This window comes from Salvelinus namaycush, chromosome 20 (assembly GCF_016432855.1).
Source record: "Salvelinus namaycush isolate Seneca chromosome 20, SaNama_1.0, whole genome shotgun sequence".
In the NCBI taxonomy this organism is placed as follows: Eukaryota; Metazoa; Chordata; class Actinopteri; order Salmoniformes; family Salmonidae; genus Salvelinus; species Salvelinus namaycush.
In genome coordinates this window covers 42083795-42110182 of record NC_052326.1, presented here as the reverse complement: position 1 = coordinate 42110182, position 26388 = coordinate 42083795, and the positions used below count along the sequence as shown (strand labels likewise).

At 44.1% G+C, this 26388-nt stretch overlaps 2 protein-coding genes and 1 pseudogene across 4 annotated transcripts in view; 1 reads left to right on the top strand and 2 right to left on the bottom strand.

Moving 5' to 3' along the window:
- Positions 1–98: 98 nt before the first annotated feature.
- LOC120065381 (ubiquitin-conjugating enzyme E2 R2-like) lies at positions 99–12693 on the bottom strand. 2 transcript variants are annotated; one of them, XM_039016334.1, is made up of 6 exons: positions 12376–12693; positions 11208–11397; positions 8253–8339; positions 8055–8152; positions 7016–7150; positions 99–3417 (listed from the first exon to the last, which is right to left on the bottom strand). In XM_039016334.1, exons 2-6 carry the CDS (start codon positions 11382–11384, stop codon positions 3126–3128), a joined length of 789 nt encoding a protein of 262 aa, XP_038872262.1. In that variant the 5' UTR covers positions 11385–11397; positions 12376–12693; the 3' UTR covers positions 99–3125. The 2 variants fall into 2 exon arrangements, with proteins under 2 accessions (XP_038872262.1, XP_038872263.1); XM_039016335.1 differs by lacking the exon at positions 12376–12693 and adding an exon at positions 12074–12369.
- Positions 2509–2669, bottom strand: LOC120065765 (annotated as a pseudogene).
- Positions 12694–18288: 5595 nt separating the features above from the next.
- The window catches only part of LOC120065380 (ubiquitin-associated protein 1-like), a 28470-nt gene continuing 20370 nt past the window's right edge, over positions 18289–26388 (top strand). For both annotated transcript variants that reach the window (XM_039016333.1, XM_039016332.1), the window contains exon 1: positions 18289–18446. The gene's annotated coding sequence lies outside the window, so the exon portion shown is untranslated. The remainder of the gene's footprint in view (positions 18447–26388) is intronic.

The following is a 26388-nucleotide window of genomic DNA, read 5'->3' as shown; positions in this document are numbered from 1 at the left end:
AGTACAGCAGCTGCTTTCTAAAAAACAGAAATGAGATCAATACCAACTAGCACCATTGACAACAGATAACACTTATTTGAAGACATTCTAGACAATTGTCAATTCAACATTTTTAGAATATAAATTTAATAGGTGACATTTGCATCCTCACAACACAATAGGAAGAGGAAATTAAATGAAAAACTACAAAACAAAGGAGGACTGCATCGTCCATATCACTGGCTGTGGAAACAGTGAAGTAGTTTGTCCAAACGTGACCATCTCCAGCCACAGAGGGAAAAGCTCCTCAAAACACTGGTACACACATACTTCGCAACAGTGAGATCCTGACAGCCTAGCATGTGGTCCTTCTAAACGAGTGTCATTTTGACCTAGGATTCAGAACCAGGTAAATGCTGTTCCAACTGCCTGCTCCTTGTCAACACATAGAAGGCAAAGGTCAGTGAGAATAAGAACGCTGGGTCTCAATACTCAATGGCTTCCTTCCTAGTGGAAATGTATCCATTCCTTTCACCTATCAGTGATCATGAAGAAAAACGGGGTGAAGAGAGGAAGCCATTTAAAGAGTATTGAGACATGGTTTGCCCCGGTAGTTGACATCATATCCCTGAACGTCCAGTGGCTGAGGAGAAGAACAATCCATTTGTGATCCATCAGTCAACTATTTTTGTTGACTTGAAGCCATCCCCAGTGAGGGCATCAGTTCAACAGAGCAAGGGAGGAGAAAAGTTTTAATTTTGATTCTGTTAGTCTTCCTCAGACTGATTAGTCAAGTCTCTCCCTTATAGTTGTTAAAAACAGGACATATTTCACACATATCCATAAATGACTGATGGTTGTAGCGTTACTGGAAGTGGTCATGAAACATTTCCTTGGCATAGAATCCAGGCCAGCACCTCCTTGTGAGTGCGAGGTGTAACAGGTTCTGTGTTCCATTGAACGGGGTAATGGTAAAACACTCACACGGAAACGTGAAAACTGCAAACCTAATGAGCACAGATGATAGGTTGACTTGTCTGTGATGTCACCTCACTTACACAACCCAAGTATTTGCAGCAGAGTTCCAAGAAGCATCATTTTTTTCCACCCAAAAAAATGCACTTGTGCTCCATGTGTAACTGAATCACCAATGCAGCATGTGCTCAGTCACGAATTAGCAAAATCTACTTTCCTGGCTGATACATGTTGATGACTAAATGTGCTCTTTTAGCTATATATGTGCTAACTAACATAAATGGCGAATGCCTTTTGGCATGTGTAAATAGTTGATTAAAATACAGAATACCACTTATTCAATTTCACTTTCCATTTTGACCACCTGACTGGCTCGCATAGAATTCCAGGACTTTGCGCCAATTCCAAGAAAGCATATCAAGAACGCGACAAGGAGCCTGGTCTGGTTTAGTTTTGTGAAGCATGGCCAACATAACAGGGCAACACAGAAATAATAAAGAGAAGGAAACGCTGAATGGAGGTTGGCGGGGAAAAAGATAGGAGACATGGGGATCGATAGTGTTGTTGGAGATTTGAAGTTCCCTCTGTAAACACAACCACAAAAAAGAAAAAAATTATCTAAACAATACCAAGCTCAAGCTGAGGAGCAGTTTGAGTGAGCCCTCTCCAGGGATGTAGTAGTAAAGACATAAGGTGGGTAAACGCTGAATGAGTGCCAACATTTTTCACAACATATAGAGGTGCGTAGACGGCGTTAAGGTGCGTTTATCCTCCACTACATCCCTGGTTCTCTCCCAGTGAGAGTCTATGGAGGCCCTGAGGTTTGGAGGCAGGGAAAGGAAGGATGGAAAGAGTGAAGGAGGATGTAACACTCCGGTGGTTCTGTGTCCGAGACGGCACATCCTCTCAGTACCCCATAAAGGCTCATAGTCATAACGTTTTGCTACAGAAAACAAAAATTAGCATTTCTTACTGGACAATTGAAGATGGTAGTCCATCCCTGTTTCAGTCCATTTTGGTACCTAATGAACACCCCCCAGTTCTACAGGGATCAGAGTTCAGAGGTGAAACAGGAGGTGTGGGGTGAAGGTGGGGTTGGTCAGGGCAGAGTTTGTGTTGTGTCTGTAGGTTAAAGTTGATTGCCTTAAGAGTGAACAAACACACAAACGGACTGAACGACTGAGGCTGGCTGGCTGACAAAGCAGTGAGGGTGATAAGACAGAGACAGAAAGAAGGAAACATTGACAGAGCAAGACAGCATGCTAGACAAAACCCGAGATTCAGCCATCCAGACAGTGAGACAGACTGAGAGAAAGCGCCAGATAGCCAGACGTACAACACAAAATGAAAGATTAACATGGTATGAAGGGGCCAAGAGGGGACCAAGTTCAGTGAGTTTGTCTTGAAAATTAAAGATTTAAGCCCAGAACATTCTTCTAGCAAATACATCTAGTGACATGACAAAAAGCACAGTTGTTGGACATAAACAAAAGCAACCGCACCCAATGCTGTAAAGCAACACGAACACCACATTTCATTTAGCAGCATCTTTCTTGTGTGTGCTCCGTTACCAGAGGCACTGCAATACCGGGTGGTTCCGTAGAGCAGACAGATTAAGCCCATTTTCCATCTCCCCGTTCTAAAATTTGTTCAGATTCTAAACTGACAAGAACAGATACTAAACTTGATCTTAGCCTAAAAGGCGGAGATTATCTGCACATTTTGCAACAAACTAGCTCCCCTGGGGTTTGGATGTTTGTTTGTGTTTATGTTCAACAACTATCTTCTTTCTATCACGCTATCAGACCAGGGAGGCAGGCTTTGACTATATGACCATTGAGTAAGGAAACCAAAAGCATGCGTTAAAGTCACATTTCAAAAGGAGAAATTAAAACATTTGACTCCATCTGTGCTAAAAATATAATTTTAACTACACAAATTATACTCGCTGAGATATTCAATATTTTTCGTTGTTGTACGCGCCTTTAATTGGAATCCACTCAAATTGAGGAGTCCTATTTGTCCAGTTATTATTTGACTATCAATGCACCAGACGACGTACATGTGTTTATCTTAGGGGATGTTCTAAGCTTAACAGGATCAGAAGGGAGGCTAGGATTGGACGTAGCAGGGTGTAAGGCGTCAATTTAAGGCGTCCATCATCATCATCATCAAGAGTCCTCGTTCCCAGAATCCTCCTGGTCGTCGTCATAGCAGCGAGTAGAGACGCCTCCTCCTTCACTTGTCCCACCTGCCTCTCCTCCTGACTCCATGTCATTATCTTCCTCCTCTTCATCGTCTTCTTCCTCCTCCTCCATGTCATCGTCGTAGAGGTCGTCGTAGAGTAGGTCTGAGCTGCTGTCCTGGGAGGGAACCCGGGTCTGGACGCAGTACTCTGCCAGCGTGGTGGGTACCTTGACACCGTCGCGCTCCGCCTCCGCCACCGTGGACACCACCTGCTTCCTGTGGGAGGGGAAGAGAAGTCATAAAGGTCTCACCCACTGTGTGTGTATGGTAGGGCTGTCCCCGGCAAAAAAAAATCTTGGTCAACCGAGAGTCATCCTGTGTTTTCGACCAATCAATTGGTCAAAATGTTTAAACGTATAGACAGACGACACACCCTGTGTTTGAATAAAACCAACTACATACGCACTGAGCTTGTCTGATGCTTTAAGCACACGGTTTAATTAAATAATTAAGACACAAATTGCTCAAGAAAGAGCCCAATGGTCACACTGTGTTAAAAAATGTTTCACAGTGAGAGCCTGTGTGACTGACAAGTTGTCTCGCTCTCCTCCCTAATGCAGCAAAAAGGCACCACAGCACAGCAAGTGTGTATTGCTCTGTCCGTGCTGAAACTGCAACATCATTACAGCCATTTAGTTGATTACTTGTTTAACTGAAAAAAGTTATTATATATATATATATATATATATATATACACTGCTCAAAAAAATAAAGGGAACACTTAAACAACACAATGTAACTCCAAGTCAATCACACTTCTGTGAAATCAAACTGTCCACTTAGGAAGCAACACTGATTGACAATAAATTTCACATGCTGTTGTGCAAATGAAATAGACAAAAGGTGGAAATTATAGGCAATTAGCAAGACACCCCCAAAAAAGGAGTGATTCTGCAGGTGGTGACCACAGACCACTTCTCAGTTCCTATGCTTCCTGGCTGATGTTTTGGTCACTTTTGAATGCTGGCGGTGCTCTCATTCTAGTGGTAGCATGAGACGGAGTCTACAACCCACACAAGTGGCTCAGGTAGTGCAGTTCATCCAGGATGGCACATCAATGCGAGCTGTGGCAAAAAGGTTTGCTGTGTCTGTCAGCATAGTGTCCAGAGCATGGAGGCGCTACCAGGAGACAAGCCAGTACATCAGGAGACGTGGGGGAGGCCGTAGGAGGGCAACAACCCAGCAGTAGGACCGCTACCTCCACCTTTGTGCAAGGAGGTGCACTGCCAGAGCCCTGCAAAATGACCTCCAGCAGGCCACAAATGTGCATGTGTCAGCATATGGTCTCACAAGGGGTCTGAGGATCTCATCTCGGTACCTAATGGCAGTCAGGCTACCTCTGGCGAGCACATGGAGGGCTGTGCGGCCCCACAAAGAAATGCCACCCCACACCATGACTGACCCATCACCAAACCGGTCATGCTGGAGGATGTTGCAGGCAGCAGAACGTTCTCCACGGCGTCTCCAGACTCTGTCACGTCTGTCACATGTGCTCATGTGCTCAGTGTGAACCTGCTTTCATCTGTGAAGAGCACAGGGCGCCAGTGGCGAATTTGCCAAACTTGGTGTTCTCTGGCAAATGCCAAACGTCCTGCACGGTATTGGGCTGTAAGCACAACCCCCACCTGTGGACGTCGGGCCCTCATACCACCCTCATGGAGTCTGTTGCTGACCGTTTGAGCAGACACATGCACATTTGTGGCCTGCTGGAGGTCATTTTGCAGGGCTCTGGCAGTGCACCTCCTTGCACAAAGGCGGAGGTAGCGGTCCTGCTGCTGGGTTGTTGCCCTCCTACGGCCTCCTCCACGTCTCCTGATGTACTGGCCTGTCTCCTGGTAGCACCTCCATGCTCTGGACACTACGCTGACAGACACAGCAAACCTTTTTGCCACAGCTCGCATTGATGTGCCATCCTGGATGAACTGCACTACCTGAGCCACTTGTGTGGGTTGTAGACTCCGTCTCATGCTACCACTAGAGTGAGAGCACCGCCAGCATTCAAAAGTGACCAAAACATCAGCCAGGAAGCATAGGAACTGAGAAGTGGTCTGTGGTCACCACCTGCAGAATCACTCCTTTTTTGGGGGTGTCTTGCTAATTGCCTATAATTTCCACCTGTTGTCTATTTCATTTGCACAACAGCATGTGAAATTTATTGTCAATCAGTGTTGCTTCCTAAGTGGACAGTTTGATTTCACAGAAGTGTGATTGACTTGGAGTTACATTGTGTTGTTTAAGTGTTCCCTTTATTTTTTTGAGCAGTGTATATAAATACAATTTTAAAAAACACTAAATGTACGAGAGAAATGTGTATTTTTTTAATATATATATATATATATATATATATATATAGCCATTTATTACAGCATACTAATTATTCAAAGCTCCATTTATTTAATTTCAAAACTAAAATGATTGATTGCATTTCAAAACATGAATGTCTCGTATGCTATGTGATGACATGAACAAATTAATAATTGATCCACCGATACAGTAGCCTATATTTTGAATTATAGGCCTAAGTAAGTTACAGTATTAAGACTAAACAGGATGCACTCTTAGGCCTACAGCTCGATGGTGGTTATACACGGCTGCTATTCTAAGCCTACTATTGATAATGACATTACTTATTATTATAATGATGATCATAATAATTGTAATTATAACAATAAGAAGGAGATCAAGAAAAAGGAGAGTATAGGAGCGAGACCTGCGTGCATATTATGTGTGACAAATAGGTGCTGTTAAATTACAATATTATTTTTCTGCCTGTTTGGAACAGTGTAAACATTAAATAAATAAGTAATACCCGTCTGTTCTAACAAAAACAAATTGTAAAGCCTTTATTACAGCATAGCAAGGATTAAAAACAGCCGAATCTGTGAAATTGCTTTATGTGATATTTTGCATGAGGCTTGGTGCTCACGGAATAAGTAGGCTATTAAACGGGGCGGCAGGTAGCCTAGTGGTTAGAGCGTTGGACTAGTAACCGAAGGGTTGCAAGCTCGAATCCCCGAGCTGACAAGGTGAAAATCTGTGGTTCTGCCCCTGAACAAGGCATTAACCCACTGTTCCCTGGTAGGCCATCATTGTAAATAAGAATGTGTTCTTAACTGAACTTAACTGACTTGCCTAGTTAAAGGTAAAAAAAAATTCATGAAATAAATAACACTCAAACAGGCAACAGAAGCAGGATCTATCTTACTTATGTAGACATACTGTATATGGATGATTTATAAAGCCAGGCTATTGATTATAGACCTAATTAAATTGGGGTTTCTTTCCTCTCTCCTCAATTTTCTTAGACAATTAGGCTGAGGAAAAGGCTGTTTCCTTGTCTCTGCTGCTGCAGCTGCCTCCGCTGCATTGTTCTCAATCCCAATATGATGGTTAACTTTGTTATTATGCACGTAGCAACATAGGGAAAGGCGCCAATTCTACAGGGAACTGAAGATTATGTTTCAGAACAGCAGACAGCGACCGTATCCAACGCGGGAGAAAGGGCATTTGTTATAAAATATTCGATTTATTAGTGTTGCACCAACATTTTTACATTATATAACCACATACAATTTCCATATCACGTCTTAGAGTGATGGACAGTGCCATCCCCACAGCCTCCACAATGGGTTAATCCACTGAGACAGGCGTCTTGTGCACCATGAAATAAAATATTGGTCGACCAACAGCCTATCAACCAAACAATCGACCAGTATACTAAATGGGGTCAGCCCTAGTGTGTGTGGGTAAGCCAACTTCTTTGTTGTGAAAAAGGTACTCAATGGTTGGGTTAGTGTGCGTATGTTCTTCCTACCTGATAATCTCTGCGTACTCCTTGTCCTTGCCCTTGCTGTCCCTCCACTTGCGGAACATAACTGAGGCATCCACGTTGGCCGGGGAGAAGGTGTTGGGCTCATTCAGCAGAGAGATCACACTCAGCAAGATGGTCCTGTACACACACACACGTCACTAATATGACTTTATGTCCTCTAAAACATACCCATTACCTGAACATTACCATATAGTGTATAGTTTACCTTAGCTTACCTTCTAAGTAATGTGGCCTTTATTTCCTTGAGTGGGTGAGTTATCTGACCTGACTTCCTCTGTGAGAGCAGTGTTACCTCACCATCCCCCAGTGTTGCTCCATTAGATGCTACTTCCTCTGGGTAGTTGGTTAAACACACACTCAGAACTTTCAACCTGCCCCGGTGGTTGAGGAATTGTCCCACGAAGGGTCATGTGTCTTTGACACTTTTACTGCTGTTAGGGACTGTGTCTATTCCTAAGCTCTGCATTTTAAACATTAGACACATATTTGAGCAGTTATGATGACACACCATATTGTATTTTTGTCTCCCCCAAGTATCCGGTAAGTTGTGAAGTCAATGGCTCTTTCTGCCGATGTAATCCAGTGTCACTTGTATCAACTTATATTGTAAATGTTGATTGTCTTTTTGTGGAAAACTGCTAAAAATTGGTAAGTCTAATCAAATGTTATTTGTCACATGCGCCGAATACAACTTGTGTAGACTTTAGCGTGAAATGCTTGCTTACGAGTCCTTCCCAACGATGCAGAGTTTAAAAATAAAATAGTAACACAAAAACACAAGAATGGAGCTATACACAGGGAGCACCAATGAAGTGAGCTAGACCAACCTACATCAAATACATCTAATAAATAATTTCAAATATGTAAACACACTTTGGTTTTATAGCTTGACCCGCATGCAAGGTGGGGGGACTTTTTACTTTTAAGACTATTCCATTGGTTCTGTTGTTCCATTGAGCTAAATTAAGCAAACCTCAAGTATTTATATGTGTTGAACCAGGTTTGGAGCTAGGTGAGGTACCTGACATTCTGAGTGGGGTTCCACCTCTCTGAGGGGAGCTCCCCGCTCTGGGGGTCGTCGACGGGAGGGTGAAGGATGGAGATACACACGTCACCGTTCTGTTGGAACACGACCTGTCAACTTCTGGATGGAGAAAACTCTTCAAATATGTTTGAATTCATATACATTGGGAATACATTAACTGGGCTTAACTCTTACCTCATAGATGTTGGGATGCCACATCTTTGTTAAAAAACGGAAGGTCGGAGGGGAGTAGGGGTAGTCAATGGGGAACTTGATGTGAGACTGATAGAGACACACGGAAATTGACATCAGCTTCAAACATTTAATTGAATTGACAGCCAAATAACCCTGACAATTACAGTTAGATACAATTCAGCATGAGAATGATCCAAGTTTGTAGGTCATTTTAGTGTGTATGAGTTACTGGGTGCCACGTGTGTTTGTGCCTGCATGTGTACATGTACAGAAGTATGTGCATGCACGTGTGTGACTAAATGTACTTCTCTATCGCTACCTCTCACCTGTCTATATGAATTGTGCCAATTCAGCAAAATCCAATCACACACAGAGCTTGTTATATGTGCAAAATTCCAGGCCTGTGCCATCATCACGCTACCATAGCCATTCAATTTGACACAAATATACTGCCTCTCTCCATTGTGTAATCCACTATATAAATGAATCCACTATCAAAATGAAACCAAAGAGAAGTGTGAGAACATTCTGTCCAGCAGCCCCAGCCCTTTGGGGAGCACTGCTCTGCTTCCAGATAGCATTAGCACCATTTCAAAACATGCCCTGTGCAGACATGTTGAGGTCAGTGTAAACTTTACCTTTGACACTCTTCACTACACTCCCCTTTTGGATCAGTTCCCTCTACGGCGCCTATATGTTTAAATTCTAAACAGAGCACCTATAACAGGTGCAAACAGTAGCTTACTTGTTATAGGCATACCTCTGCCTCAACCACTAGCTGAAAACCTAGTCTACAAATCCAGAAAAGGTTGGAATGTGATAATGACATTTAATGATTGTAAACTGGATTTATGGTTGAGAAGGCATCATATAAAATGATATTTTTGTTATCTGTTAAGACAGTTTTATATCTGGTCCGATAGCCAGACTAAAACATGTGGTTGCCAAAAAAACATTTACACAACCAGTATACAACCTGACCATGAAATCACTCACAAAATATGTTATAATGATCATTGCATCTATGTCAATGCAATCAGTTTTGCCTTCTTGGAAGAGTTTGCATGCCCTGGGCTGGATGTGAACTCTCTCACCAAACTGATATGCTAATGTGGAGGACTAGCCACACTGAATAAGTTATACAGGGAAAAAGGAGAAGAGCCTCATCATGCCCTTCTCTCTCTACCTCTATGCTGAGATGCCATTTATATCCATCCACAGCTAAAAATAGGAGTCTGGAGCATAACGATCACACTGCAAGGGGGGGGAAAGAGGCCGGGTGGGTAGGAAGGGGGGGGAAAGAGGCCGGGTGGGTAGGAAGGGGGGGGAAAGAGGCCGGGTGGGTAGGAAGGGGGGGGAAAGAGGCCGGGTGGGTAGGAATGGGGGGGAAAGAGGCCGGGTGGGTAGGAAGGGGGGGGAAAGAGGCCGGGTGGATAGGAAGGGGGGGGAAAGAGGCCGGGTGGGTAGGAAGGGGGGGGAAAGAGGCCGGGTGGGTAGGAAGGGGGGGGAAAGAGGCCGGGTGGGTAGGAAGGGGGGGGAAAGAGGCCGGGTGGGTAGGAAGGGGGGGGAAAGAGGCCGGGTGGGTAGGAAGGGGGGGGAAAGAGGCCGGGTGGGTAGGAAGGGGGGGGAGAGGCCGGGTGGGTAGGAAGGGGGGGGAGAGGCCGGGTGGGTAGGAAGGCGGGTGAGAGGCCGGGTAGGAAGGGGGTGAGAGGCCGGGTAGGAAGGCGGGTGAGAGGCCGGGTAGGAAGGGGGGGGGAGAGGCCGGGTAGGAAGGCGGGTGAGAGGCCGGGTAGGAAGGGGGTGAGAGGCCGGGTAGGAAGGCGGGTGAGAGGCCGGGTAGGAAGGGGGTGAGAGGCCGGGTAGGAAGGGGGTGAGAGGCCGGGTAGGAAGGGGGTGAGAGGCCGGGTAGGAAGGGGGTGAGAGGCCGGGTAGGAAGGGGGTGAGAGGCCGGGTAGGGAGGGGGTGGGAGGCCGGGTAGGGAGGGGGTGAGAGGCCGGGTAGGAAGGGGGTGAGAGGCCGGGTAGGAAGGGGGTGAGAGGCCGGGTAGGGACGGGGTGAGAGGCCGGGTAGGGACGGGGTGAGAGGCCGGGTAGGGACGGGGTGAGAGGCCGGGTAGGGACGGGGTGAGAGGCCGGGTAGGGACGGGGTGAGAGGCCGGGTAGGGACGGGGTGAGAGGCCGGGTAGGGACGGGGTGAGAGGCCGGGTAGGGACGGGTAGGGACGGGGTGAGAGGCCGGGTAGGGGCGGGGTGAGAGGCCGGGTAGGGGCGGGGTGAGAGGCCGGGTAGGGACGGGGTGAGAGGCCGGGTAGGGACGGGGTGAGAGGCCGGGTAGGGACGGGGTGAGAGGCCGGGTAGGGACGGGGTGAGAGGCCGGGTAGGAACGGGGTGAGAGGCCGGGTAGGAACGGGGTGAGAGGCCGGGTAGGGACGGGGTGAGAGGCCGGGTAGGGACGGGGTGAGAGGCCGGGTAGGGACGGGGTGAGAGGCCGGGTAGGGACGGGGTGAGAGGCCGGGTAGGGACGGGGTGAGAGGCCGGGTAGGGACGGGGTGAGAGGCCGGGTAGGGACGGGGTGAGAGGCCGGGTGGGAACGGGGTGAGAGGCCGGGTGGGAACGGGGTGAGAGGCCGGGTGGGAACGGGGTGAGAGGCCGGGTGGGAACGGGGTGAGAGGCCGGGTGGGAACGGGGTGAGAGGCCGGGTGGGAACGGGGTGAGAGGCCGGGTGGGAACGGGGTGAGAGGCCGGGTAGGAACGGGGTGAGAGGCCGGGTAGGAACGGGGTGAGAGGCCGGGTAGGAAAGGAGCGAGTGGGAGAATGGAAGACTGAAATAGTGACAGGGAGTGAGAAAGGAGGGAGAAACATCCGAACACGTCATACACACACACAAACATACTACACAACGTGTTGTGCATCCAATGAATGACCCTCCCTTCCCCATCCCTCTACAGTTGCCTCACCTTAAAGTAGCCTCCCTCGTACAGTGTGTTAGGGGGGCCAAAGATGGCCACCTCCCAGTTGTAAAGGTCCGACTCCTCCACCAGGCCGATGCGGAAGCCCTCAACCGGCTGATCCTGCAGGGACTTGAGTTCCATCATCAGGGCCTTCTGGGAGCTGGGCGTCGAATGGTGGGCCATGGCTATCCCACTTCTGACACCAGTCGGCACATAAAGAGAGGGAGAGTGGTAAATTAGGGGAAAAGGAGAGAGGAGAAAGGGATGTTCAGGTAACTTTAAAAAGTGTACAACACTCAAATTTCAGAATTTCCTCCTTGTGGGTTGGCTAATTTAATTACGTTTTAATAATGCCACAACCAAATCAAACTATGCCAAGTTCACGTGTTAGTCGGAACTAGGAAACTCGGAAATGTCAGACTTGCTAAGTGGTTGTAGTTATACACGTGCCGCGTTCAACCAGTTAGCAAGTCAGAAATATTCCTAGTTCAGACAAGCAAATCAACGCGGCACAATAACTGGGCCTTGTTGGCTTACTGGCTACAATAAATACATAGGCATGTAACAATATTATACATGCATATAAGGGAGGCGGTTAAACTGGAAACTCCCGGGACCTAATGAGCAATATCAACAAACAATAGTTTAACTAGGAAAAGATTTATGAGTTAGGCTATTAAGGACAAGTTGCATGCCGTTTGAGTACAGAGAGGGCAATGACGAGACTAGCAAACGGCAACATCATATGTAATCATTAGTTACGAACTCAAAACAGGACAAGCTCTGTATTCGTGTAGCAAAGCCTGGCGCTGACTGCAACGATTAGGCCTTTGACAACTCAAACGGATTCAAGTTAATGACACACGAATTACCTCTATCCACTCAGCGTTTGTACTATATTGTACCGTTTCAATGGGATAAAGCAAGACGTTTCTTTTGTAGCTAACTGCTGAAGCATACACAGTCAAATCAATGGCACATATCAAGTTGTTGACAGTGTTCTATCAAGCTAGGCGACAGGAACACAGTGAAATAATGTTGTCCTCGCGTGGTATTTTTCTTCTTTGTGCCACTCTTTGAACTTGGCGTGTGGGTTAACACCAACGTTAGAACATTATTTTAGCCATTATTGGGTCCAAAACTCTAGCGACGACTTGCTCTCGCTGACATTTACCCAGTCTCGCCTGGTTAACGTTAGCCCCCGTTTGGACAGGCAGAAGCTCAGCTGACTCCCTGCTTGTTTGTTTATCTGCTCTTTTCTGGCAGCTCGAACTTCTCCACACGTCAGCTCAACCCCCACCAAGTAACTTGAAAAAAGAAACAGCCTTCTCTCTCCACAACATTTCCTCCACCGCCACGTCGAGAGGTCTGTAATTTATCGAGCTAACTTTCGTGGAAAAGGCAGTCCGTCGAAGCTTTGCACTTGCGAACTACACTGAATTTGATCGATTTCTATTTTCACCCTATCGATGCTTCCGGCTATCATTGCGCGTGTCTGTCTCTCCACGACGTACTTGCGTAGATAGACTCACGTCCGACATGCGCGGTCCTCTGAGGTGCAAATTTTTTTTTTCTTGTCTGGTAGGTTTTGTAATGCAATGACAGTTTACATAATTTAACGTAATTTAGGCTCATAGTTTTTCCTCATGTATAATTTACAGATAGAGTTGAGACTATGGACTGTCAATAGTGACATCAAAATATGGTGAATTGGAACCCATGCACAGATTCTAATCTAGGGCAGGGTTACCCACACTTGGTCCTGGGGGCCTCCCCTGGGTGTACGTTTTGGTTTTTGCCCTAGCACTACACAGCTGATTCAAATAACCAACTCATCATCAAGCTTTGATTATTTGAATCAGTTGTGTAGTGCCTGGGCCAACACCAAAACGTGCACCCAGGGGGCCCCAGGACCGAGTTTGGGAAACCCTGATCTAGGGTATAAAACCCTCAATGGTAATTGGTATGTGTAGGCCTACTCATTGTCAAACTAATACCATTAAAGGAAAAACAAGTTAGTCACTCTAGAACATGTTAGAATGCTTACGCTAGTCTTGTCACCAACGAGAGGTGCGTGTGTGATTATTTTTGCTGTGCTGGAGAGAGCATTATCGAATCCAAGAGATGGTGCATGCTAGACCCTTCAGAAAGTATTCATACCCCTTGACTCATTACACATTTTGTTGTTACAGCCTGAAATCAAAATGTATTAAATCGTTTTTTCCCCCTTACCCATCTACACACAATAACCCATAACAACAATGTGAAAACATGTTTGTAGAAATGTTTGCAAATTTATTGAAAATGAAATACAGAAATATTGAATTTACATAAGTATTCACGCCCCTGAGTCAATACTTTGTAGAAGCACCTTTAGGCAGCAATTACATCTGTGAGTCTTTCTGAGTCTGTAAAAGCTTTCCACACCTGGATTGTGCAACATTAACCTTGTTATTTTCAACATTCTTCAAGCTCTGTCAAATTGGTTGTTGATCATTGCTAGACAAGCATTTTCAGGTCTTTCCATAGATTTTCAAGTAGATTTAAGTCAAAACTCGGCCACTCAGGAACATTCACTGTCTTTTTGGTAGGTAACTCCAGTGAAGATTTGGCCTTGTGTTTTAGGTTATTGTCCTGCTGAAAAGTTCATTAATCTCCCAGTGTCTGGTGGAAAGCAGACTGAACCAGGTTTTCCTCTAGGATTTTTCCTGTGCTTAGCTCCATTCCGTTTATTTTTTATCCTGAACAATTCCCCAGTCCTTAACAATTACAAGCATATTACAAGCAATCTCAAACTCTCCAGTCCAAAGCATACCCATAACATGATGCAGCTACCACTATGCTTGAAAATATGGAGAGTGGTACTCAGTAATATGTTGGATTGGATTTGCCCCAAACATATCACTTTGTATTCAGGACAAAAAGTGAATTGCTTTACGACAATTTTTGCAGTATTACTTCAGTGCCTTGTTTCAAACAGGATGCATGTTTTGAAATATTCGTATTTTGTACAAGCTTCCTTCTTTTCACTCTGTCAATTAGGTTAGTATTGTGGAGTAACTACAATGTTGTTCATCCATCCTCAGTTTTCCCCTATCACAGCCATTAAACTCTGTATCGGTTTTAGTCACCATTGGTCTTATGATGAAATCCTCGCCGTCAACTGAGTTAGGAAGGACACGTGTCTTTGTAGTGGCTGGGTGTATTGATACACCATCCAAAGTGTAATTAATAACTTCACCATGCTCAAAGGGATATTCAATGTCTGCTTTATTGTTTATTTTTACCCATCTACCAATAGGTGCCCTTCTTTGCGAGGCATTGGAAAACCTTACTGGTGTTTGTGGTTGAGTTTGTGTTTGAAATTCACAGCTCGACTGAGGGACCTTACAGATAATAGTGTTTTTTTCCCAAATAAAATAAAATGTTATTTGTCACATGCGCCAAATACAGCAGGTGTAGTAGACCTTACAGTGAAATGCTTACTTACAAGCAACAATGCAAGAAAAATACATGTTGAATAAAAAATAGATGAGTAAAATGTTTCTTTTTTTAAATAAAGATTTATTTAAAGAGCAGCAGTAAAATAACTGTACAGGGGGTACCGGTACATGGTCAATGTGTGGTGGCACAGGTTAGTCGAGGTAATTGAGGTAATATGTACATATAGGTAGAGTTAAAGTGACTATGCATAGATAATAAACAGAGAGTATTGGCGCTCCGGTACCGCTTGCCGTGCGGTAGCAGAGAGAACAGTCTATGACTAGGGTGGCTGGAGTCTTTGATGATTTTTAGGGCCTTCCTCTGACACCGCCTGGTATACAGGACCTGGATGGCAGGAAGCTTGGCCCCAGTGATGTACTGGGTCGGACGCACTACCTTCTGTAGTGCCTTACAGTCGGAGGCCAAGCAGTTGCCATACCAGGCAGTGATGGTAGTGATGCAACCACAGCCCCATCGATGAGAATGGGGGCATCATTCAAAAATCATGTTAAACACCATAAATGCACACGAGTCCATGCAACTTATTATGCAACTTATTATATGACTTGTTAAGCACCTTTTTACTGCTGATCATATTTAGGCTCGCCATAACAAAGGGGTTGAATACTTATTGACTCAAGACATTTCAGCTTTTCATGTTTAATTAATTTATTAAAAAACATAAATCAACTTTGATACAATGGGGTACTGTGTGTAGGCCATTGCATTTTAAAAAGCATTTAATCTATTTCAAATTCAGGCTGTAACACAACAAAATGTGGAAAAAGTAAAGAGGTGTGAACACTTTCTGAAGTACATTCGTAAAGTATTCAGACCCCTTCACTTTTTCCACATTTTGTTATTTTACAGCCTTATTCTAAAATGTATAAAATTATTTTTTCCCTCATCAATCTACAAACAATACCACATAATGACAAAGTGAAAACAGTTTTTTTGAAGTTTTACATAACTATTTAGATCCTTTGCTATGAGACTCTAAATTGAGCTCAGGTGCATCCTTTTTTCCATTGATCATCCTTGAAATGTTTCTACAACGTCATTGGAGTCCACCTGTCGTATATTCAATTGGTTGGACATGATTTGGAAAGGCACACACCTGTTTATATAAGGTCCCACAGTTGACAGTGCATGTCAGAGTAAAAACCAAACCATAATGTCGAAGGAATTGTCCGTAGAGCTCCGAGACAGGATTGTGTTGAGGCTCAGATCTGGGGAAGGGTGCCAAAAAATATCTGCAGCATTGAAGGTCCCCAAGAACACAGTTGCCTCCATCATTCTTAAATGGAAAAAGTTTAGAACTTCCAAGACTCTTCCTAGAGCTGGCTACCCCGCCAATCTGAGCAATTGGGGGAGAAGGGCCTTGGTCAGGGAGGTGACCAAGAACCCGATGGTCACTCTGACAGGATGGGAGGACCTTCCAGAAGGACAACCATCTCTGCAGCTCTCCACCAATCAGACCTTTATGGTAGAGTGGCCAGATGGAAGCCACTCCTCAGTAAAAGGCACATGACAGCCCGCTTGGAGTTTGCCAAAAGGAACCTCATGACTCTCAGACCATGAGAAACAAGATTCTCTGGTCTGATGAAACCAGGATTGAAGTCTTTGGACTGAATGCCAAGCGTCACGTCTGAAACCTGGCATGATCACTACAGTGAATCATGGGGGTGGCAGCATCATGCAGTGGGGATGTTTTTCAGCAGCAGGGAGACTAGTCACGATCGAGGGAAAGATGAACGGAGCAAAGTACAGAGAGATCCTTGATGAAAACCTGCTACAGCCAAGACAACGCAGGAGTGGATTCGGAAAAAAGTCTCTGAATGTCCTTGAGTGGCCCAGCCAGAGCCCGGACTTGAACCTGATCAAACATCTCTGGAGAGACCTGAAAATAGCTGTGCAGCAGCTAGAGGATCTGAGAGGATGAGAGATCTGTCCCCAAATACAGGTGTGACAAGCATGTAGCGTCATGTAATCACTGCCAAACGTGCTTCAACAAAGTACTGAGTAAAGGGCCTGAATACCTATGTGAAATTTCCGTTTTTTATTTTTAATAAATTTGCAAACATTTCTAAAAACCTGTTTTTGCTTTGTCTTTATGGGGTATTGTGTGTAGATTGATGAGGGGGAAACAATGTAATACATTTTAGAATAAGGCTGTAACGTAAAAATATGTAAAAAGTCAAGGGTTCTGAATACTTCACGAATGCACTGTATATGGCTCTGATGCATGCTACACGAATGAATGGGAAGGATAGACAATCCAAAATTATGATAATCTAGATTTCTCAATCACTAGGTATTGAGGCATTTTCCTAAACTGGATCTTTGCATCATAAAGGCTACTGTGGTACAGTACACTTGCATTTGACTGTTGATGACGATGACATCACTATTGATTTGATCATGTCAGTTCTGATTTTATCCTTGATCAAAGCTTTGGAAGGAATATAAGTGTGTGGCTGATCTTAGTTTCATTCAAGGCACAATCTGGGATATTACCTGCTGTTCAATTGTCATTTCAATTAGCATGTCATATTGTAGGGAACTTAGACTAACACCCAGCCATCTCGTCAAGAGACTCAGGATTGAGTTGGGCTACCCCCGAATTCATTATGTTGGTGTTAGAAGTGGGATGGTTCCCTGGTATGGCCATTGAAAGTATGGGCACAAGGGAAGTGTGAGAGTGAAGCATGGGGACATGTTTTTAGAATGAAGGGCGTTGAGTAGTGACCTTGGAACAACACCTTACCTGGACCTATTTGTGTAATGCATAAGGTGTTGGACTAACAGTCACATGGACCTGGGTTTGGATTTGAGAGTGGTTACATTTCCCCAGCACCATCCCTTAACTTTATACCAAACCAAACCTTAGAATTGTGGCTTTAAAGAGATTTGTAGCCGTGATCAGATGAAGCTTTAGTGCTATTTTGTTCTGAAAGGTCTTCATGCATAATGCTGATGTATCTCATGGTGATAAGCTTTTGGGCAATATCATACCAACATTGGATCCCAAGCCAGTCACTGTTTTATGAAAATTATCAATAAACTCAACGACATTGGCATGGTTATGGTTCTCAAGGGAACACTAACCATGCTTTCCATGTAAACACTTGACTGACTAGCCATCATGATCTCCTGATCCCTATTCAGTTCAGACGATATTCGAGGGGATTAAATAATGAATGAATCCAGAGTAGATGACAAAAATCTTATAAAGAAAATGTCTGGGAACATCTCTTCAGTGTAGCCAAAGGATGATAGACAAAAAAAATACTATACATTGCACTGGCATGTGCCATTTTTTGATTTAATTAGCTTTTTTTATTTAACAAAATTACATTTTGTGTTTTCTGAGAGAAATTACATTCGTTGTCCAATTTCTGTTATGGTTGTGTAATCCAAAAGTGTATAATTTTCAATTTTTTATGTAAAAAATATCTTACAAAAAGGTACACAACAAACTATTATGTGCAATTAAATGTGATGAGAGAATGCTGTGAATAAAATTACATAGCACCCTGTATGTTTATTTATCTACACTTGTGTCGTCATCAAGTGAAAACGTGACTTCAAACAGGAACCATAGGAAGGAAGGCGAATAAATCAAGATGGCGTTCCATTATGAAGCATGAAAGAGATTTCGATTCCAATAACATTTATTTTAATATAAAGTTTGAAGAAGGTGTCTTTGCTTTGAGGTGTGCGTACGTTTTTTGGAGAAGCAAGACGGAGCAGATAATACGGGTAAGGGGGTTAAGGGAAGATGTTATCTCAGTTTTCTTTCAGGGGCGGTGGCGGAGAGGGAGTGAACTAGCAGCACTGTTTAGTGCAGGCCACCAAACTAACATTAGCTAAGAAACGTTACCTAAAATGTCCACATCGAATATTCTTTATTTCTGATTGTATTCCTAGCTAGCTATGTTCCAGACTTTCAGTTAAGGTTTACGTTAACTTGTGGGTTATTTTGTGTCAGCTATCTAGCTAACGTTAGCTGGTCATGAAAAAGTTAGTTAGCTCATTTGTAGCTAACGTATTAATGTTAGCTAACTAGCTATAGGAGTCTGACTAAGTTACCGTCTTATGTTATGTTAGCCTGCTGTCTTTATCCTCTTGAATTATCTTAATCCAACAGTTACTCGCCACTTGTTTTCCAAGGATAAATCACTCAAAATACCAGCTAACTAGGTCGATAGTCACAAGCTGAGACAACCGAGCTAGCTGTCTACAGTCAGTAAGGGGTACTTTTATAGCCATTCTGACATCTAGAAAATACACCTTACTGACTGTGGACTGTCATAGTTAGTTACGTTTTAGAGTACGTTCTTTACACATCACATCTATTTCATTAATTAATTACTTAGCTAGTTACTGGAATGTTACTTCATAAAAAGTTGGAGCTACTCTTGCTACCTCTGTGGATGAGTCATGCAAGTATGACTCGTTCAATGTTTCCAAGATGAGATTACAGTTGGCTAGCTATAGCTGCTTGAAAATGTCACGTGTTTTTGTTGATTAGGGTTTGAGTTAAGTGCACTAAAATATGTTGCTAAGGACGGGTGGCCATTGCATCGACTGTCATTGCATCGACATTCCGACTGATCGGAATATTTTGCTCCCTGGTACGCTGATGAGTCCACCCCATGACTTTATTTACTTATTTTTTTATTTCACCTTTATTTAGCCAGGTAAGCTAGTTGAGAACAAATTCTCATTTACAACTGCGACCTGGCCAAGATAAAGCAAAGCATTGCGACACAAACAACAACACAGTTACACATGGAATAAACAAGCGTACAGTCAATAACACAATAGAGAAAAATAAGTCTATATACAGTGTGTGCAAATGGCGTGAGGAGGTAAGTCAATAAATAGGCCATAGTAGCGAAGTAATTACAATTTAGCAAATTAACACGAGTGATAGATGAGCAGATGGTGATGTGCAAGTAGAAATACTGGTGAGCAGAAAAGTAAATAAAAACAATATGGGGATGAGGTAGGTAGATTGGGTGGGCTATTTACAGATGGGCTATGTACAGCTGCAGTGATCGGTTAGCTGCTCAGATAGCTGATGTTTAAAGTTGGGGAGGGAAATATGTCTCCAGCTTCAGCGATTTATGCAATTCGTTCCAGTCATTGGCAGCAGAGAACTGGAAGGAAAGGTGGCCAAATGAGGTGTTGGGTTTGGGGATGACCAGTGAGATATACCTACTGGAGCGCATGCTACAGGTGGGTATTATCGTGACCAGTGAGCTAAGGCGGAGCTTTACCTAGCATAGACTTATAGATGACCTGGCGCCAGTGGGTCTGGCGACGAATATGTAGCGAGGGCCAGCCGACGAGAGCATACAGGTCGCAGTGGTGGGTGGTATATGGGGCTTTGGTGACAAAATGGATGGCCCTGTGATAGACTGCATCCAGTTTGCTGAGAAGAGTATTGGAAGCTATTTTGTACATGACATCGCTGAAGTTGAGGATCGGTAGGATAGTCAGCTTTATGAGGGTATGTTTGGTGGCATGAGTGAAGGATGCCTTGTTGCGAAAAAGGAAGCCGATTCTAGATTTAATTTTGGATTGGAGATGTTTAATATGAGTCTGGAAGGAGAGTTTACAGTCTAGCCAGACACCTAGGTATTTGTAGTTGTCCACATATTCTAGGTCAGAACCGTCCAGAGTAGTGATGCTTGTCGGGCGGGCAGGTGCAGGCAGCAAACGGTTGAAAAGCATGCATTTGGTTTTACTAGCATTTAAGAGCAGTTGGAGGCCACGGAAGGAGTGTTGTATGACATTGACGCTCGTTTGGAGGTTAGTTAACACAGTGTCCAAAGAAGGGCCAGATGTATACAGAATGGTGTCGTCTGCGTAGAGGTGGATCGGGGAATCACCCGCAGCAAGAGCGACATCTTTGATATATACAGAGAAAAGAGTCGGCCCGAGAATTGAGCCCTGTGGTACCCCCCATAGAGACTGCCAGAGGTCCGGACAACAGGCCCTCTGATTTCACACACTGAACTCTGTCTGCGAAGTAGTTGGTGAACCAGGCGAGGCAGTCATTTGAGAAACCAAGGCTGTTGAGTCTGCCGATAAGAATACGGTGATTGACAGAGTTGAAAGCATTGGCCAGGTCGATGAAGACGGCTGCACAGTACTGTCTTTTATCGATGGCGATTATGATATCGTTTAGTACCTTGAGCGTGGCTGAGGTGCACCCGTGACCAGCTCTGAATCCGGATTGCATAGCAGAGAAGGTGCGGTGGTATTCGAAATGGGCAGTGATCTGTTTATTAACTTGGCTTTTGAAGACTTTAGAAAGGCAGGGCAGGATGGATATAGGTTTATAACAGTTTGGGTCTAGAGTGTCACCTCCATTGAAGAGGGGGATGACCGCGGCAGCTTTCCAATCTTTAGGGATCTCAGACGACTTGCCTAAAAAGTGTTGTGATCCCGAAGTATGAACTGCTTCTGGTGGCCTTCTTACATAACAGTAAACAGTGTTTTAAAAATGTGTGCAGTCTGGTTTTCTTAATATAAGGAATTTGATGTGTACCTTTTTACTTAGTACTTTTCCCACCATTGTACATTTTAAAACCAGGTGCTTTTAAACTTTTACTCAAGTAGTATTTTACTGGGTGACTTAAACTTTTAATTTAGTCATTTTAGGGCACTGAGTGGCGCAGTGCTCTATGGTACTGCAGTGCTAGAGGCGTCACTACACACCTGTGTTCGATCCCGGGCTGTATTACAACTGGCCGCGATCGGGAGTCCCATAGGGCGGCGCACAAGTGTTGTCTGGGTTAGGGGAGGGTTTGGCCGGGGTATTCCGTCATTGTAAATTAGAATTAGTTCTTAATTGACTTGCCTAGTTAAATAAAAAAATACATATATGGGGTACTAGTACAGAGTGGATTTTTCCTGGGGTATGAGGAAATTTAGGGAAATATTTACATATACAGTGCCTTCAGAAAGTTTTCACACTTGACTTTTTCTACATTTCCTTGTTACAAATTGGGATTAATGTATTTAATTGTTATTCTTTTTCATCAATCTACACACAATTCTGTCAAAGTGGAATGAATGTTAACATTTGTAAAACATATATGAAAAAAAAATGGTATTAGGTAAGTGTCTATTTTCAAGCAGTCAGCTAACTTTTAAAAATAAATGTATTTAACTAGACGGCTGCAGTTAAGAACAAATTCTTATTTACAATGATGGCCTACCAGGGAACAGTGCCTTGTTCAGGGGCAGAACAACATATTTGTTTTACCTTGTCAGCTCGGGGATTCGATCTAGCAACCTTTCGGTTACTGGCCCAACGCTCTAACCACTGCCACCCCAGGTGACTAGGCCACTCGGGAAAATTCACTGTCTTGGAAAGCAGCTCATGTAGATTTGGCCTTGTGTTTTAGGTTGTCCTGCTGAAAGGTGAATTCATCTCAGTGTCTGGTGGAAAGCGGACTGAACCCGGTTTCCACTAGGATTTTGCCTGTGCTTAGCTTCATTGTGTTTTTTTTTCTATTTTTTATCATGAACAATTCCCCAGTCCATAACGATTACAAGCATACCCATAATATGATGCAGTCACCACTATGTTTGAAGATAGACTGTTCTCTCTGCTACCGCATGGCAAACGGTACTGGAGCGCTAAGTCTGGGACCAAAAGGCTCCTGAACAGCTTCTACCCCCAAGTCATAAGAATGCTAAATAGTTAACCAAATACGTTACATGATCTAATGTATGTGGACACGTGCTTGTCGAACATCTCATTCCAAAATCATGGGCATTAACGTGGAGTTGGTCCTCCCCTTTGCTGCTATAACAGCCTCAACTCTTCTGGGAAGGCTTTCCACTAGATGTTGGAACATTGCTGCGGGGACGTGCTTCCATTCAGCCACGAGCATTAGTGAGGTCGGGCACTGATGTTGGCCAATTAGGTCTGGCTCGCAGTCGGCGTTCCAATTCATCCCAAAGGTGTTTGATAGGGTTGAGGTCAGGGCTCTGTGCAGGTCAATCAAGTTCTTCCACACCGATCTCGACAAACCATTTCTGTGTGGACCTCGCTTTGTGCACAGGGGCATTGTCATGCTGAAACAGGAAATGGCCTTCCCCAAACTGTAGCCACAAAGTTGGAAGCACAGAATTGTCTAGAATGTCATTGTATACTGTAGCATTAAGATTTCCCTTCACTGGAACTAAGGGGTCTAGCCCGAACCATGAAGAACAGCACCAGACCATTATGCCTCCTCCACCAAACGTTACAGTTGGCACGGAATTGGGGCTGGTGGCATTCTCCTGGCATCAGCCAAACCTAGATTTGTCTGTCGGATGGTGAAGCGTGATTCATCACTCCCGAGAACGCGTTTTCTCTGCTTCAGAATCTAATGGCGGCGAGCTTTACGCCACTCCAGCCGATGCTTGGCATTGTTCATGGTGCTCTTAGGCTTGTGTGTGGCTGCTCAGCCGTAGACACCCATTTTATGAAGCTCCCGATGAACAGTTCTTGTGCTGACATTGCTTGCAGAGGCAGTTTGGAACTCGGTAGTGAGTGTTGCAACCGAGGACTGATGATTTTAGCATGCTACAGCACTTGGCTATCCCGTTCTGTGAGCTTGTGTGGCCTACCACTTCACGGCTGAGCTGTTGTTGCTCCTGTTCTTTGAGCTTGTTTCCACTTCACAATAACAGCACTTAGTTGACCGGGTCAGCTCTAGCAGGGCATAAATTTGTCAGACTTGTTGGAAAGGTGGCATCCTAAGACTGCACCACATTGAAAGTCACTGAGCTCTTCGGTAAGGCCATTCTACTGCCCATGTTTGTCTATGGAGATTGCATGGCTGTGTGCTACATTTTTATACACCTATCAGCAACAGTTGTGGCTGAAATATCAGAATCCACTAATTTGAAGGGGTGTCCACATACTTTTGTGTGTATAGATAGTCCAGGTAGCTACATTCTACTGTCTGCATCGACTCCTTTTTGACTCTGCACACACAATGGACGACACACACACATGCACACTCGTCACACACTTCCACACTCATCACATATGCTGCTGCTACTGCCTATCTATCCTATTGCCTCATCACTTTACCACTACGGCCCTACCTACAGTACCTTCAGAAAGTAATCGCACCCTTTGACCTTTTCCACATTTTGTTGTTACAGCCTGAATTTAAAATGGATGGAATTGCATTTAACTGACCAACACACCATTTTAATGTCAGTGTTAAGTTATTTCAATCAATAAGTATTCAACCCCTTTGTTATGGCATGCCTTAAAAAAATGTGCTTAACAATTCAGAAGTTACGTGTACTCTGTGCAATAAGTGTTTAACATGATTTTTGAATGACTACCTCATCTCTGTACCCCACACATACAATTATCTATTAGGTCCCTCAGTCGTGCTGTGAATTTCAACCACCAGGAAGGTTTTCCAATGCTCGCAAAGAAGGGCACCTATTGGTAGATGGGTATAAATAAACAATAAAGCAGACATTGAATATCCCTTTGAGCATGGGGAAGTCATTAATTACACTTTGGATGGTGTATCAATACACCCAGTCACTACGAAGATACATGTGTCCTTCCTAACTCAGTTGACGGAGAGGATTTCATCATAAGACCCATGGTGACTAAAACAGATTGAGGTTAATGGCTGTGATATGAGAACTGAGGATGGATCAACAACATTGTAGTTACTCCACCATACTAACCTAAATGACAGAGTGAAAAGAAGGAAGACTGTTCAGAATTAAAATATTCCAAAACATGCATCCTGTTTGCAACAAGTAATAATGCAAAAAATGTGCAAAGCAATTAACATTTAGTCCTGAATGCAAATGTATGTTTAGGGCAAATTCAACGCAATGCATTAGAGTATCATTCTCCATATTTTCAAGCATAGTGGTGGTTGCATCGTGCTATGGGTATGCTTGTAATCATTAAGAACGGGGGAGTTTTTTCAGGATTAAAAAATAAACTGAATGGAGCTAAGCACAGGCAAAATGTTAGATGAAAACCTGTTTGTCTGCTTTCCACCAGGCACAGGGAGATGAATTCACCTTTCATCAGGACAATAACATAAAACACAAGGCAAATCTACACAAGTTGCTTACCAAGAAGACTGAATGTTCCTGAGTGGCTGATATTTTCAAGTAGATGTTAGTCAACTCTGTCAAAAAGTGGTTGTCTAGCAATTATCAACAACCATTTGACAGAGCTTGAAGAATATTACAAAGAATAATGGGCTAATGTTGCACAATACAGGTGTGGAAAGCTCTTCGACTCATCCAGAAAGACTCACAGCTGTAATTGCAGCTAAAGGTGCTTCTACAAAGTATTAATTCAGGGGTGTGAATACTTATGTAAATTAGGCATTTCTGTATTTCATTTTCAATACACTTGCTCAAATGTCAAACTTGTTTTTACTTTGTCATTATGGGGTGTTGTGTGTAGCTGGGTGAGAAAATAAGTCCAGGGGTATAAATACTTTCTGAAGGCACTGTAATATGCCCCTATGGACATACCACTGTGTTTCTACAAAGGGGGTCTGTATGGTAGCTTTTTGGGAGAGGGGGCTCCCCAGTTGCCTGGCTACTCAGACTCCTTGCTCCGGCCAAACACTATGCCACACCTACGGACGTTGATTTCTTCTCCGCAATGTGTCTGGATCTGAGTACCTCCCCAAACACTTTACCGAATGCAAACACATTCGGTGGCCATCTGATTGGTCCAGAAACGATGGGTTGGGCCAGAGCTAGAACACACGTGGGTAAAGCGGCAGTTTGAAAATTCATCATTGACTATGATACTCAGATTGGTTATGCTATCCAATCGTTGATGACTTTGTTTTGTACAACGCCACTTGTCACCACAAACGACTAATGTCAGACTAAAGTATGTAGTGAATGACAGAGCAGCTGAATAATTTAGTGTTAGTCGTCAGGCTAGATCCCCAGCAGCACAAATTATCATAATGCTGCTCTGGTCACGTAGGTACAGGTTGGGATATAGTTTAGTGTGTTCGGGAAGTATTCAGACCCCTTGACTTTTTCCACATTTTGTTATTGATGAGGATTTTATTTTAATCCAACTACAAACACTACCCTGTAATGACAAAGTGAAAACAGGTTTTTAGAAGTTTTTGCAAATTCATTACAAAAAAAAAAACGTACTTACGTAAGGAAAGGGGGATACTTAGTCAGTTGTCCAACTGAAATGTGTTTTCTGCATTTAACCCAACTCCTCTGAATCAGAGATGTGCGTTAATCGACATCCACGTCTTCGACACCCGGGGGAACAGTGGGTTAACTACCTTGCTCAGGGGCAGAACGACAGCTTTTTTCCCCCCCCTTGTCAGCCTCGGGGATACGATCCAGCAACCTTCCGGTTCCTGGCCCAATGCTCTAACCACCTGCCACCCCATAAGTATTCAGACCCTTTGCTATGAAACTCGAAATTGCTCAGGTGCGTCCTGTTTCTGTTGATCATCATCCTTGAAATGTTCCTACAACTTGGAGTTTCACCTCTGGTAAATTCAATTGATTGGACTAGATTTGGAAAGGTGCTCACACCTGTCTATATAAGGTCCCACAGTTGACAGTGCATGTCAGAGCAAAACCCAAGCCATGAGGTCGAAGGAATTGTCCGTAGAGCTCTGAGACAGGATTGTGTCGAGGCACAGATCTG